Source organism: Lactuca saligna, chromosome 9, assembly GCF_052625555.1.
Source record: "Lactuca saligna cultivar CGN05327 chromosome 9, ASM5262555v1, whole genome shotgun sequence".
Taxonomy (NCBI): Eukaryota; Viridiplantae; Streptophyta; class Magnoliopsida; order Asterales; family Asteraceae; genus Lactuca; species Lactuca saligna.
This window is the reverse complement of record NC_136425.1, coordinates 52685357-52701525: the sequence shown is the minus strand read 5'-3', so window position 1 is coordinate 52701525 and position 16169 is coordinate 52685357. Positions and strand designations below refer to the sequence as shown.

The 16169-nt window shown below is 32.7% G+C and overlaps 2 protein-coding genes and 1 long non-coding RNA gene across 4 annotated transcripts; 2 read left to right on the top strand and 1 right to left on the bottom strand.

Moving 5' to 3' along the window:
- The first annotated feature begins 4433 nt into the window (after positions 1–4433).
- On the top strand, positions 4434–5689 carry LOC145018008 (F-box protein At5g07610-like). Its single transcript, XM_078975949.1, has one exon. The coding sequence runs from the start codon at positions 4465–4467 to the stop codon at positions 5575–5577; it is 1113 nt and encodes a 370-aa protein (XP_078832075.1). The 5' UTR covers positions 4434–4464; the 3' UTR covers positions 5578–5689.
- A 2547-nt stretch (positions 5690–8236) lies between these two features.
- On the bottom strand, positions 8237–10563 carry LOC145014042 (uncharacterized). 2 transcript variants are annotated; one of them, XR_013665381.1, is made up of 4 exons: positions 10317–10563; positions 8613–9351; positions 8406–8463; positions 8237–8300 (listed from the first exon to the last, which is right to left on the bottom strand). It is a non-coding gene; the product is annotated as an uncharacterized LOC145014042 (long non-coding RNA). The 2 variants fall into 2 exon arrangements; XR_013665380.1 differs by having other exon boundaries at positions 8237–8463; positions 10317–10562.
- A 1138-nt stretch (positions 10564–11701) lies between these two features.
- LOC145014287 (F-box protein At5g07610-like) lies at positions 11702–13274 on the top strand. The gene has a single exon (XM_078972671.1). It carries the CDS (start codon positions 11886–11888, stop codon positions 13110–13112), a length of 1227 nt encoding a protein of 408 aa, XP_078828797.1. The 5' UTR covers positions 11702–11885; the 3' UTR covers positions 13113–13274.
- The last annotated feature ends 2895 nt before the right edge of the window (positions 13275–16169 follow it).

The window sequence follows — 16169 nt, the reverse complement described above, 5'->3', positions numbered from 1 at the left end:
TCAATAGAAAATTTGACGTCTCACTAATGCCAAATAATCAATAGAAATTGACGTGTCAAATAATCAATAGAAATTTTGACTGCCAAAGAATTGATAGAAAAATTTGACGTCTCACTTATGCCAAAGAATGTCAATTACTTATGTTTTTTATATTATAGAAAGTTAAAGGCCGTGTTATAATTTTTAACAACAAAATCCATCAAAAAGATTTTCTTGGAAGGACTATTTAATCTAACATATTTTCAATAAAGTAATCATATACACCTTTACCCTAGGAAGATAGATTTGACTCATCTAAAATAAATATCCGATATGACTATTCGTTTTATAATAAACACATTAGTATCTCATAAACAATAATTAAAAAATATTATTATCTTTTTGTTAATATTTTATGTCATAACTCTCAATTAATAATGAAAAACTATGGCTTCAATAATTAGAAATGCTACGAACTATGGAGCTTAGTAAAAACAATTACATAATTATACAAAATGATGCTAGGTATTTGAATTCAAATTAAGAGAACTAAGCAGAAACAAAAAAATCTCATACAGATTCGTGCAAATGTATAATCGAAACTAAAATAACACATGAAAATACATTAAAAAAATCCAATAATTAATCACAACCCCAAGATCAAAATTTACTAACCACAACATAAATACTTCTTATTCCATCTATCCAAAATGTGATAAATTTGTTTATTTTTTAATAGCTCCACATATATACCACATAGATCTGAAACCAAAAATCAGAAAATGAATAACCAAATAATAACGAAACATTTGTGTGTATCTTAAACATGGTTCCATTAATCTATAACATATGCTGCACAATATGAATAACAGTTAGTAATGGGAATATTAAAAAATAATAATAATAATAATCAAATTGTTATAGATTTGGTATTTACAGATATGTGTATGATCTTCCAGCCAAAGTGGAGCAAAAACCCCAAACCCAAGCCTAAAGCAAAACCAAGCCCAGAACTCTCCTTCCAACACATATTCACTTCAAACCCCTTGTACTTTTCTGGGTTTAAGCATGCATTCGTCGTAAATAAAACCTAAATCGTACAATCAAAATTGTACTCACACCGTATTGATTTCATTTTCGCTTCATCTCATCTGCCTTTCCCATATATTCTATTTTTCCTGCATATTCAGATATAAAAACGATATCAACACCATATAAATGAAAGCATTATCAAATCTATATCAAAACCACAAAAAACGGTCGTTGTTCAAATCTGGATTTACATAGAGATATAAAAAGAAAATGTAAAGAGAAACCTCGATAGTGGTTTTTCATAACATAAAGCAACATATGGCACCAAACATCACAAAATGACAGCAAATGGCACACACACAAATGACACTAAACGTCACAAAAAAAAATGTAGGCGGGTTAAGATTTACCGTTGGATTTTTAAGGTGAGAGGGGAGGTCGGCGGGATGCAGTAGCTACCGTCAGAAGGGTTATTCCTTGATGTGGTTGTGGCAGTGTCTAAACAAACAAAACATAACCAAAGGGAAGAAAACGATGGAGGATCGCTGACGGCGAGCAATGGTGACCTTGGCGAGCAGAGGATAGCACAGGTGGTGGTGATGAGGGTAGCTCGTAGAGATGGTTGTGGTGGGTCGTGGTGATGGTGAGGAATGGGGGTATTTATTGTTTTGATGTAGATAATGGCGGTAATGGAAAGGAGTTTAGGGTATATAATAAATTAGGGCGCACGAGAGTGTTATGCCGACGTGTGTGAAAGCTTTCATCCGTGTGAGAATGAGCATGAGTGTTTCTATAAGCTTTAATATTTGTACATTCTGTATTATCAGCTGTAAACTTTACACGCTTAATTCTGATTGGTTGTAAGCTATTCACATGGATCACCAACAAGATAATCTACACCATCCAACTTTGATCAAATGGTTCATATTGCACATCCTTGTTTTTTAAGACAATGTCTTAATTTTTTTAAAGGCCCACAAATATATACATATATATATATATATATATATATATATATATATATATATATATATATATATATATATATATATATATAGGCACTAAATTCTCCTTTTTTGAAACTTACACTCCGCTCCCGAGTTCATTTTAAAAAGAGAAAAGAAAAGAAATAGGTGGAAGTGAGAGAAAAGTAAAAAAAAAAAAATTGATATTCCTGAGTTTCATTAAAGAAAGGAAATGGAAGGAAACGAAATGATCACTTTCCTTCCGATTTGGAAAGAAACAATAAAATGTTTAATTTTCTTTTCATTTCTTTCCAACTCGGGAACACAAAAGACGAATTTTGCTCCTTTCTTTTCTCTCTTTACTCTTTTTTTTTCTCTTCTTTTCTTTATTACAACTCGGGTAACAAGGTGTTAATGCTGCTTCATTGAGAAAACCCTAAATATGAAGTCTCGCCAATTCAATGCACATAATGTAATTGAACATTAAGATATCACACATGACATTCCAATACCCACGATGAAACAAATTCATCCATAGTTAGTAGTTACATTATCCCAAAATCACCGATCTAAACCAAACCATAAGGAGAATTACCTTATCATGACAAAATAAGTTTAATATGTATTAAATTAAATATTTATTGAAGGCATCAAACGATTTAATATTTAACAAAGTCGTCCACAACATTGGACAAGTAATAAAAGGATGCCCCAATGTTTAACCCTAGGTTGTCTTCTCATCTGGGAATTTCTTCTATCAAACCTCAATTTAAGAAAGCTTTTTTCCCCTAATTCTCTACAATCACATTTGAGAACAGTATTTTGGACAAAGGTTAGTTTTTGATCTTGAGGAGTTATTTTGAAACAACCGGACTTTTGTGATGCAAAACTTGGACTCGTGATGTAAAAAGTCGACCCATCCTTTAATATATTTTTGAATCGATACAGAAACTTTTTCCAAACAGTAGCTTGGATCTTGCTCCCCTATAAAAAAGTAATATATGATCAACTATATAAGTAATTGTACTTAAATGTGTATTTGTAAGAAATAATTAATATGTAGAGTGTAACATACCTGTTCATCAAGTAATATTAATTCAATGGACCAAATTTCATCTTTGTTGTAGAATGACATATGTTTCCACAAGTTGATGACACAAACTTTTAGAGTTAAATCGTCCCTCAACACATCTACATCAGCAATGAAAGTGACATTGGGAGTAACCATAACACAAAATTATATAAATTTGGTGAAAATATATGTAAATTCAAAGCCCTGAATAAGTTAACAAAAATATTCCAATATGTTGGTATTATTATGATTCAAATTCAGATTGCATTTGAACCATTTAACTGAAAAAACACAAGATTATATAAATCTGATGAAAAATATATATAAATTCAAATTACTGACTAACAGAACACACATATTCCTATATGTTTTTATTATAAGGAGGACATGTGTATCGATTTCTTCATTTTGTTTGTACGTAGGAAAAAAATTGAATAGCTTGCGTATAAGATAACATATACAGAAAATAACCGAAGGAGAGGAATATAGATGTAATCAAAATTACAATAAGAATACGAATGAATGATAAACAAAAAAAATTCAGCATAGTTGTTTCGGGATGCTTTACCTTCTCTGCAGTGTTTTAGAGTTTAGATACGAAGTAAATGAGAAAATGCAAATGGTTGAAAAGAATTTAGGGGTTCTGTATTTATAGGTGGAATAAAACAACCGAAGTCACTATTGTGATTGAATATTGTAATTCGTTTAAATGATTTTTAATTACTATAATCATGCAGATATTTTCGGAAACAGATAAATTTTATAAAAAATCATTCCTGATTTTATGCGATATGATGATGATAATGTATGATTTTTATGATTTTTAATGCAGGTATAATATGGAAAAATAATTGTTGATTAGTAGGAGAATATGTGGATTCGTCAAAGAAGGTATGAGAGGTAAAAGTTTTATAAGAAACATAGATTTTCGTTTTATAGGGAAACATAATTATTTTTAAAAAACCATTGCCAATTTTCTAGCAAGGTGATTATATTTTAGTTTGAATTTTTCATTTAATATGAAAACAAATTTTTCGTTTAATATGGAGACAGATTTTTTTCGAAACAGATATTAACTTTTGATTTTCTGATTTTGACTTTCTATTTTTTTTGTCTAATTTATAGGGATGATTTGGGCGGGAACTAATTTATGAGGAAAATGTAGAAAATGACACGTGGACTTTGGTTGTTTAGAAGAATGCCATGTGTCACCTCGGGAGTTTTTTTGAGGGGATTTTGAGTGGCGTTGTATTTTTTGACAAATTCAAGTCAACATATAGAAAATCTTGGCAAAGCATCCGTTGAAATCTATTTTCTGTTTACTATATATCAGCTTCCGTTGCAACCTTTCACCATGAAAACACACCTTAAATATATATCTTCTTCAAGGCTATCAAGTATCAACCCACTCCAAAAATGGTTATCACCAGATCCAAAGTGAAGAAACTGCAGATCAACGATGATCTTCTAATCGAAATCTTTCTCCGGCTGCCTCTTGCCTCTGTTCGTCGATTCAAATCCGTATCCAAACACTGGCGTTCCCTTTTAACTAACCGGTGTTTCACCCTCATTTATAAAAATGGTTGTATCTCTTGTGGCTTGTTTGTTAAAGATTTCTACGTTCCTTTTGATGATGAGAACAGAAACCCTCCTTTTCTTAATCTCGACTTCTATCCTGATCCTCGTGGGATTAAAATCCTCCAATCCTGTAATGGATTGCTTCTTTGTTGTAGCAAGAAGATTAAGCGCGATTGTAGATACTACGTATTCAATCCCACCACTAAGCAATTCGCTCTGATTCCATCGGTTCCTGGAGGCGGACATGTTCGTAGAACTATCTGTTTTATGGGTCTGGCATTTCATCAAACAGATTGTCCTCGCTACAAACTTGTTTGCATTCGGTATATTAGACGTGATGAGAAGCTTTTTCAGATTCAAATCTACTCATCTGACACAGAGAAATGGAAGATTTCAGATCAATCTTTCTCCGCGAATTCTTATACGTCCTTCAGCTCCGGGGTTTATTGGCATCAAGCGATTCACTGGGCTCACTCCAATGGTAATCCTTCCTACTTCAAGCTCGACACAGAAGAATTGCAAACGATGCCATCATACTTTACTATCGACACACAAGATTTTACTGGACGCTATCATGAAGGAGAAAAGGCCGTTTACTTTGGGGAGTCAAGAGGCTGTCTGCATTTGGTGAAGAGGGTTCAGCGCAGTTTCCAACTGAAGGTGTACGAGATGTTGAATCATCATTCCGGGTGGTTCGTTAAGTATGTGGTGAAGCTTGATGTGCATCGCATGAATGCAATTCGGTGGTTCCCTGATCATTACGCTATTCAAGTCTTAGATTTGGTGAGGGGTGGAGAAGAAGATGAAACCTTCTTCATGGTGATCCAAATTCTTGGGAAGATCGTAAGGTACAATTTTCGTGAAAAGAGTTTCAAGCAGATGTTTGATCAAACCATACCAATCTGGCATGGGGGAGCTTTTCGCTATATTGAAACCATAGTTACTTTCTAAAACCTCCCATTTATGTGTACATTTCTTAATTCTATCAGCCACTAGTTTTTATTTATCTGGCCGGAGCATTTATAGCAATGTAGTTAGGGTTTAGGAGAATTATCAACACATAGGCACAAAAGATAGGTTGATTTTGGAAATGATTTGGGAACATCGATAAACATTGTTGGATTTCAATCGCAAACAGCTACATATTTATTTTGCCTTATTGCTTCATCAATGGTGCAAACATATAATATAGCTTTTGTCCTAGTGTTGAAGGAAAACAAGTATATAGTTTGTTTTGAGTTGTGCTTGCTCTATGTATTCATGATTTTTTATTTTTTTTTAAGTGTTGATTCTTCAAACCAAGTTTCCTTGATTATAAGATATAAATAAAATAATTATTTTGATTTTTAATTAAAATAAATAAATGAAATACATGTGAACAGCTGTTAGAAATAAAATTTAATATACTCTTAAAAGTTTTTTTTAATAGTACAGTCTGGATTATTTAACATTTTACCCAAATTAATGAAAAAATAATTTTTTTTTATGTTTTAACAGGAAATAACAAATAATATAAACTAGTGTGTTAACCCGTGGGGAACCACGGGTCACGTTAATTATATATTTTTTGCCACCATTTCGTAAATTGTAAATGCATTCAATTATTTTTTTGTTATTAAATATATAGTAACTGCTTCCACCGACGATAATGGTTCTTTTATAAAGTTCATGAAAAGTAAACACACTAAAAACAACATATTGAAAAGTAAATATTATTTGATATCAAACAAATTCATATATACAACAAAAGATGACAATAACTGTTTTGTATATGTTCCTCCCAAAATGATAGAGTTTTACTGAAATATTTACAGATTGTTGTTAATAAAGATAATGTGTTGAATGTAGTTTGTATTATATATAATTGGACGAAAAGTGATACAACAAAGTGAGTGCAGTTTAGGTCTATGTATGTTCTGAAACGATCAAATAGTTTTACTGCTTTTTGGTGTTTGTTCCTTCGCTCGCTTGGCCGTGGTTTTTGTATTTCATTCGTTTGGGACGTGGTGTTTTTTGTGTAGTATCTGTGAAATGGATAGATGTTGGTTACGTGTTTGATATAAATAAACTGATATATGTTACATCACCACATAACATATTTCTTACATTTCATCATGTGTGTTGAAATATGTTTTTAATTTATAAATAGGTTGTTGGGAAGATGCTGACATTACATGCCTTTTCTACCCTTTTGTTGTCTCTTAGTAAAACATTTGATCTAAAATAACACCAGTATGGTTAAAAAAACTCGAATATCTCTATTTCTTCAAAACTTGAAATCTATTGATCTTCAGCCCTTACTGACAATGGACTTGATCATAAGCAGCACCGATTATGTTGTCATTCAAGTAACAAATTTTTTGGATTCATTCTTTATAAATATAAATAATGTAATTTTTTTTATAAAAAAATACTCAAACAAATAAAGTTGTCAAAAAGCCAATTTCATCAATATTTTAATTACAAAAACATGTTTGATCTATGTAATTAAATTGAAATGGAGAATGAGAAATTAATTGTGTAAAACAATATGGAAGTTTAATTTCACCACAATTAGTAATTCATTAACCGGTTTGTGTTTCTTATTTGTTAACCCCTATAACATTTAACACAAAAAAAATTGATATATAATTAAGTATAAACCAAGGCAACCTACTGTTATAAACATATAATTAACTAATGTAGAAACAAAAAGGATATACATTTATGTATTTTAAAAATGTTGAGCCAGATGAACAATAAAAAAAAAAAGACATACATTTACACTTATATTTGACGTTCCATAAATAACACCATATGTACAAGATACACAATAGTGTTTGTAAAATTTATAACTTAAAAATAAATAACCTTTATTGCAGTTTATAATAATTTACAAACAAACCATGCCCATAAATGCTTATTTTTCAGAACCACAATTACAAAACACTTGTTGTTTATTCAATACGTCTTCTCCAAACTTAATCACTCTCTCTTTCAAAACCACAATTACAAAACACAAATAAAGTAATAAACATAAAGTAAAGATTTGCTTAGGAAAGTCGCCTGCACGTCAGCACGTGGTGGCTATGGGTGAAAGGATGTGGGCATATATATTTTTTAGTATTTATTGTGGCATTTTACATATTATAAAAAGTCAAAGAGTAACTATGGTAACTTAGATGGGAAGGTGGAATTAAGGCATCCAAAAGATCTGTATGAGACGGTTTAAATAGCTCAAGTTTTCATCATTTGGTAGTTTTTCCTTAATAAACCCACATACAAAGACTTTGTTGGCATGTCTTCATGGTGGTCATATGTAGGCCTATGGTATCATTTACTTTAAGACAATAATAATAAATTCTACACACTTAAACCAATCACAAACCCAAAAATGATGACCGAATTGTCCAAAAGAATTAGAAACCCAAAAATCAAAAACTAAAACTTATCATGTAAACTATATAAACACGCCAAAGACACACATATACTTTACAAATCACGAACCAAATAAAAAGGAATTCCACATTTGATAACCATAGTTTTGTATGCATATTCTCCACCTTCCATGAAAAATTAAGGACGTGTGACTCAAAGGAACGAAAAGAGATGAGACAAAGAGAGATAAAGATGAAGAATAAAAGGGGGTAAACACAGAAAATAAACTCATACACGTCACACATGGGTCCCACCCCCTACAAACACAACACACAGATGATCACAACACATAGTCACACGTGCATATAGTAGGATGTTTTCTCACAAACACAATGAGAGAATAATTCATCATTATTGCTTACATTACTTTGAAGATGTAAACTCGAAATGTTTAATGAATTCTCAGATCCTAGAAACCACCTACACAAAATCAAGAAATCATTAAAAAAAGTTCAATAGAGCATTCTTGACAACATTGATAACAACATCAAAAAGGATCCAATGTAGCGGCCATTAAAAGGACTTGATGGATGCTAATGGTGTGAGAATGGAGGATTCACCACTCTTACCCCTACGTTACAGGCTACAGGCCTACTACTGCCCTTGCTTCCTTGCCACATGTAGCTCTTGCTACCTCTTCCATTAACAAAACCACCCTCCTCTTATAACCTTGCTCTCTCACCTCTCTATCGAAGACATTGCTGCTTGGGACACACCTACCCAGCCTCTTTCTTACCCTACCTGCCTAGCCAGCTATATCCTTGGTACACCAACCCATCATACAACCCACATCCATTAATACTCGTATCTAAATCCGCTTAATCATTCATATACATTATAGAGGAAGTGGAAATTAGATAAGCAATAGGTTGTTATATTTCATTACTTTTGATGAGACATGGTCACAAAGATTTAACAAAAACAAACAACTTCAGAAGGGATCAAGCCCCTGATTCATTAAATGGGATAAAAGTTGCAAGTTTTCGTCTAATGATTAATCGTTTGATTCATTAAATCACAATAGTTAAATTAAAAATCACAGTAGTTTATTTCTAAAGAAAAAAAAAAGTCTTTTATCCTTAAGGACCATAATTGCCTAAAAGTACAGTTAAGTAGATGAACACAACTCAATGTAGATCATCTAGAAGATAAATGACTTGTAAACTCTATTGAATCATGATATAAAACATAGCAAAAATCCCAACCAAAATCACAAAAATCAACAAAACTACCTGATTAGCCCCTCTAGTGATCATCACCAAGGATTTTCCTAAACACTTTTAATGTTTCAACCACTACCGACCAAATCTGCAAACAAATAAATATAAACACGAAAAAAAGGTTCTTAGTGGAGTTGGCTTTTTCCGATCAAGTCATGGAAGAAGAAAGAAACAAAGTAAATCATTATTCTTGTTGGATGTTTGGTTAATCTTCAAATAAAAAAAGTACTGATAAAAACATAAATAAACTTAATTGAGAATAAATGAACAAACATCTATTTACAAAAAATTGAAAAAACATAAATAAACTGATAAAATAAAATATAACCAAATGCATCTCAGGTTCATCTCCTAACAAAGACATGTTTCAAGATCGACTTATGTGTGTGTACACACACAGAGACACTAGCAATATAGAATACCTTGATAAGAAAAAACCAGTTATCACATACATTAAGAAAAACTATAAGAAATAGAAATATAAGAACCAAGTCAGACATTTCATATTAGAAATTATGAGAAAAAAACCAAAATCGAACTTCTCCTCATTGCAGATAAAAAAAAACCCTAAAATCGAATTAGATAAGTTAATCTTAAAAGACACAGAAATCTTTAATAGGGATCTGTATATTACCTTCGTACTAAAAATTTGACTGAAAAAGTCAAAATTAGAAAAAAAAATATATATGAATAATTTTGATATTTCCTACACAAATGGTGAAAGCGAAGAAGAGAAGAAATGGAACGAAACCCTAAATTCCCGGAGGAAAAGAAGTCGAAGCATCAAACGCAGGAAGTCGGAAAGGAAGAAGGATAGAGTTCAAAGTTGTTGGAGAAACATATGACATACCGCAATTCTAAAAAATAACAGAGCACAGGCGATTGGTGGCGGCAATTGAGCGCAAAGTTGGTTGGCGACAGAAATCGAATTCATGATTTCTTAGAGGGCGTCAAACCCAAAAAGTTGGAGACATTGCTCAAAAACACAACAGTATTAAAAAGAATACCAATTGAATGAAAATCATAAGAAAATTAGAACAACCAACAACATACCGAAATTCCTCGTAGTACAGGCACTTGGTTGCATGCGTTTGATGGCCACAATAGAGCGCAGAAGGTTTTTGGTGAGAGATATTGAAATCCTATATTTTTGGATGAAGTTGTTGGGAGAATCAAATGAACAGTAGGAGACGAACGAAGAAGAAAGGAAGATAGTCGGAGACGAATGAAGAAGAAAGGGGTGGAGGAATTTACAAAGTGATGTGGATTTGTTAAAACCGATGTCGATGTTTTTGTCATTACGATATTAAGATGTTGCAAATGTAGAAGGACGAAACAGTAATTATGTCCAAATTGATGTGGTGAAAGTCTGAAACATTGGAAGTTTACTGTTCTCAGATGTGTTGGGTTTTAATATATGTATATAATTTTATAAAATAATAGGATTTTTCCGCATAAAACCCAATAAACAAAACTTCATTTGTTGGATGCACATTGGATGAGAAACAAGTTTGGAAATAACAAATAATATAAATTTTATAAAATAATAGGATTTTTCCGCATAAAACCCAATAAACAAAACTTCATTTGTTGGATGCACATTGGATGAGAAACAAGTTTACCAGAGTTGAATGAACCGCAATATAAATGACTTTTTGAACAAATTGATCATTAAGGGAGGAGGGAGTCATTCCCATTGAACCTATTGAACCCACTCTCACATCAACTTTTCTCTTTGATTTTTTTTCATCTTTCCGAACCCACAACACATGGAAATCCTATCTTTCTCAACCCACTTAATTAAAAAAATATACAAAATAATCAAGGTAAAATCTTAATTAGCAATAGAGTTACCGCCGGTACCACTCCCTCTTTGGCGGGTTGTTTAATTGGTTTCACGAACCCACTTCATCCTTTCTCTCTACTTTTTCTCTCTCATTTTCTTTTGTACCATATGTTTAAGACTTGTACCTTAGTTGTTTAGTATTTTTTTTAATTGAGTGGGTTGAAAAAAATAGGATTTCCATGTGTTGTGGGTTCGGAAAGATGAAGAAAAATCAAAGAGAAACGCTGATGTCGCAGTGGGTTCAATGGATTTAATGGGAACGACTTCCTCCTCCCTAATACCATTTTAAGACGTCATATATTAAAAAATATATATTCAAAATACAATTAAAACACAAATAAATATAAATGACTTTGAAGAAATTGATCATTAATAGCAGTTTAAGACGTCGTTTTTTTCTCAATAATGAAAAGTCAAAATATAGTTAATACTTAATACATAACACTCGGTTTTGTATTGTATGTAACAATTTTATAGGAATAATTATTATATGCCATGTTTGGTTTCTAATAATATAATCACTGATAGAATAAAGATATAAAGGGGAGTACGTATAATTTATTACCAAATAGAACTTGTTCAAAATTTTCGGCTTAATTTCTTTTGTTAAAAAATCTGGACAAATTCAAGTCAACATCAAGCAAGTCTCGGGTAAAACTTCCATGGCAATCTTATTTTCTGTTTATTCATCGGCTTCCATGACAATCTTTCACCATGAACACACCCATTAAATACTCCTCCTCTTCAATACTCCCACCCTACTCCAAACTCCAAAAATGGTGAACACAAGAGCCAAACTCCAGAAATTCAACACCACCATGAAACTCTGCTTCTCGGAGGCTGCCATGGCGGATTCCGATCATCTGGCCACCCAATCTGGAGCTTTGATCGGTTCCAATGACGATCTTTTAATCCAAATCCTTCTCCGGCTTCCGGTTACCTCTGTTCTTCGATTCAGATCTGTATCCAAACACTGGCGATCCCTTTTGAGTCAGCAACATTTCACCCTTCTGTATAACAAAGTTTCCATCTCTCCTGCCCTTTTTGTTTCCAATTTGTATATTCCATTTGATGTTCAAAACCAAAGTCGTCCTCCTTTTCGAAACCTCGACTTCTACCCTGATATTTGTGGTATTAGAATCGTGCAATCTTGTAACGGATTGTTGCTTTGCTGTAGCAAGAAGGGGCACCAACGTGTTCGTAAATATTACGTATTCAATCCCACAACTAAGCAATTTGCTCTCATCCCATCGGTTCCTGGAGGTATGGATGTTCGTAAAACCATCCGTTTTATGGGTTTGGCATTTCATCAAACAGGTTGTGTTCACTACAAGGTAGTTTGCATTCACGTTGTGAAGCCTGATGGGTTGTTTAAGATTCAAATCTACTCGTCTGATACAAGGAAATGGAAGATTTCAGATCAATCTTTCTATGCGCCTTATTATACACCTTTAAGATACGGAGTTTTTATGAATCAAGCGATCTTCTGGGCTCCCTCCTGTGATAATCCATCTTACTTTAAGCTCGATACACATGAGTTGAAATCTCTGCCATTGCCATCTGTGGGAGTTTATGGAGATGGAGGAATGCTACTTTACTTCGGGGAATCAAGAGGCCATCTGCATTTGGTGGAGACGGCGGATTGGGGTGAGACACATTTACATCTGAACGTGTATGAGATGTTGAATGATCATTCTGGGTGGTTTCTCAAGTATGCAGTGGAGCTTGATGAGCTTCTGCATGCTTACCCTCAGATGATTAATAGCTACCAGGATCCTTCAAGCCCTCGTTATTACGAATTCGAATTGTTTGATGTGGTGAGAGGTGAAGAAGAAGATGAAACATTCATGGTGATCAAAATTCCAGGGAAGATTATAAGGTACAACGTTGTGTACAAAAGTTTCAAGCAGATATTTGATCTGAGTCATCTGCACGACATTTCCTATGGACGAATAGGTCACTCGGATGTTCATCGCTATATTGAAAACTTGGCTTCTTTCTAACAAGAGTTGTCAATTACCTTGAAAAAAAAATTAATATAAGTTGCTTTTATAGATAAAAGTAAAACAAATGTGATGATTTTATATAGTAAAATTTTTTACAGAAGAGATTCTAACCAGCGGGTGTTACATTCCTTTTTTAAGATCAAGTGTTTAAGTGGCATTGTGGACATAGATATTTAGTAATCATCTAATTTGTTTAATAATTCTAAATCTTACTTAAATAATTTGTTCTTTTTATAAACAAGTCTAATGTTTATATAAAAAAGAGTAAATTACTGAAATCGTCCCTATGGTTTGGTTAAAATTAAACGTATAGTCCCTAATTTTTCTTTTGCACTCGGATCGTCCCTGTGGTTTGATTTTGTTGCATTTTTCATCCCTTACATACATAAAGTTAGGAACCAAACATATAATTTTGACCAAACCACAGGGACGAAAAATGCAACAAAATCAAACCACAGGGACGATTCGAGTGCAAAATAAAAATTAGGGATCAATTATGCAATTTTAACCAAACCACAGGAACGATTTAATAATTTACTCTATAAAAAAATGCATGCAGTTAAAATAAAAACCTGATACGATAGAAATATCAAATCACTATTAAGAATTTCAAATTTTAATATTGAAGATTAAAATTGAAACATTTAGACAAAAAGTAACAAAGGTTTAAAGGATAAATATATTTAAGAAGTATAATAGAACATTACTAAAATGAGGTTCATCATACAAACAAAAGCTAAAAAAACATTTGGTATAAGGAAATTGTTTGATATAGTTTACCAAAAAACTATCACCTTGAATGGTAATTAAAAATCCTTTTTTTTTGTTTTTTTTTTTTAAATTATGTAACGTTTCAAATTCCATAAAATTTTCATTTTCAAAATAAAATAAACACCTATTTTTATAAAGATATAATTGATGTAAAACCATTTGTTTATAAACTGTAATTTAAAATTAGAGTTACACGGAAAGATAACGCGAAATCTAAACTTATAAAATCTTTTGATGTGTGTAGAGTCCTGTCTTGTGATCTGATAAGTACCTAAAAACATTTAATCTACAAATATACGCCAAAACTTAGTGAGTTTCCAAAATACTTTACACAACAATACACACACAATGCAGGCATAAATGAGCATTCAATCTGACTGGACCGACTCGCAAGGCCTACAGTATACCTGGACCGCTCTCTATGGGCCTTCAATCCGACTAGACCGCCTCGCAAAGCCTAAAGTACACCTAGACCGCCCATGTATCTTGGCCTACAACACATAGTAGGACCGCTTCAACCTAACCGAGCATATGTTGACATATATACATACCAATATCAAACATGCATATGTAATCATAACAAATCTACCTGCCTAACAGATCTCTACAGCATAACAACACCATATGCACAATGATACACAGATCACTACATCATAACAACATCATACACACAAGGATATATATTATAGTACAAAGTATAGTGAGAAAACTCATCCGAGCTAACTAGTAGAGGCTTAACAACAAAACTCAACAACAAAACAACTAACACGAGCTACCTAGAACCAAAATGGAACTAGTCCTTAGCTAAACAATCAATTTTATCATAGTTTGACCAAAAGTCAAATTTAACAAAAAGTCCACAATCAATGGTCAAACAAAAGTCAACGATTAACCCAGTCAAAAGTCCATCAGCTGGCCACCACATCATGGCCAAGCATCTACCATGTTGTTGTGACCTCACGACAAAATAGTTGTAGAGACTGCTTATTGCCTTGTCATGGTGGTCATCTCATCACGTCATAGAACCTGTTTTGGCCAACTTGATGCATTAAGCTTTCAACCCTTCAAGCTATTTCTTCATACTTTCCAGAAGACTTTCTTACACCCAAATCATCATAAAAATCGTTGCTTTATAGGCATACATGTCCAATGCATGTCTTCAGCTCAAGCTAGGTCAAAATGATGAAAATGAGACCAAATCATAATGCATGGCATCAAAACTTTATATGTACAATCGATGATCGAATACAAACAAGAATGAACAATACAATTATCACAAACATGGTTTTCATTAAGAAATGTTCTCACAAAGAGACCGAGGTGCACAAAGCAGCTATTAGGGTTGAACTCAATTATAAGAATATATAGAAATACAATTATAGAAATCCCTACATTAATGGGATCGTATCTAATCTATAATATTGACTGATGCTAATCACAAAGATATCAGATCATTCATCTAATAGCTATAGTTACTATATTTTCAATACAAACTAAATTGTACAAATGTTACACGCTGACACGGGTCTTCATAAGTACGTGATGGCGCTGGCGCTAGTGGTCAGTGTGTGTTAGTGTTTGACTCATCACATTAAAAGGTTAGACCTTACAATCTCCCCAATCTGATGATGTCAAAACTAATCGCTAAAGAATGAAATAACAGACAAATCAACTACATTTGAAGTAGAATGTTGATATTTGCTCCTCCTTAGATTCAGCTCACCCTCAGATAAACATCAGCTAATTTTTTCTCCCCCATTTAAATGTATAAACTTCTTCTTTCAAGAGAGTCAGTTATTCTATGAATGATCAAATAGAATCAATATATAACTTAACATTTATCAACCTTTTTTACAACATCTTTGAACTATAAAACAACAAGAAACATAGTTTTGCGTAGTCTAACCAGTGTATCATGAGTTTCAGCGGAAAGATAGTTGTGAATTATGTGTTGCATCGGAAGGACATGAGGGATGGTGATGTCTCTTTATAGCATGTTGTTATACTATAGATCATTGACATAGTATTGCAAAGTCTCATCAGCATTTGGCTTACGACACTGAATCATGAACTTCTTTTATTAGAAGAATAAAGACAATAAGAGAAAGATGCATGTAATACATTTTGATTTTTAAATGTACCTATTGGCAGAGTGTCGAAGTTTTATCAGTATATGACTAATATAGTTAATCATTAACTTCTTTGATATAATCTTTGTAGGGCCAGAGTGGGTAGGTGTATATAATATACCACGGTACATGATATACCCATCGGCACAAGTTT

Bases quoted from the DNA above. Each gene is read 5' to 3' on its own strand.
- LOC145018008 (XM_078975949.1), top strand. From the start codon at position 4,465: ATGGTTATCACCAGATCCAAAGTGAAGAAACTGCAGATCAACGATGAT.
- LOC145014287 (XM_078972671.1), top strand. From the start codon at position 11,886: ATGGTGAACACAAGAGCCAAACTCCAGAAATTCAACACCACCATGAAA.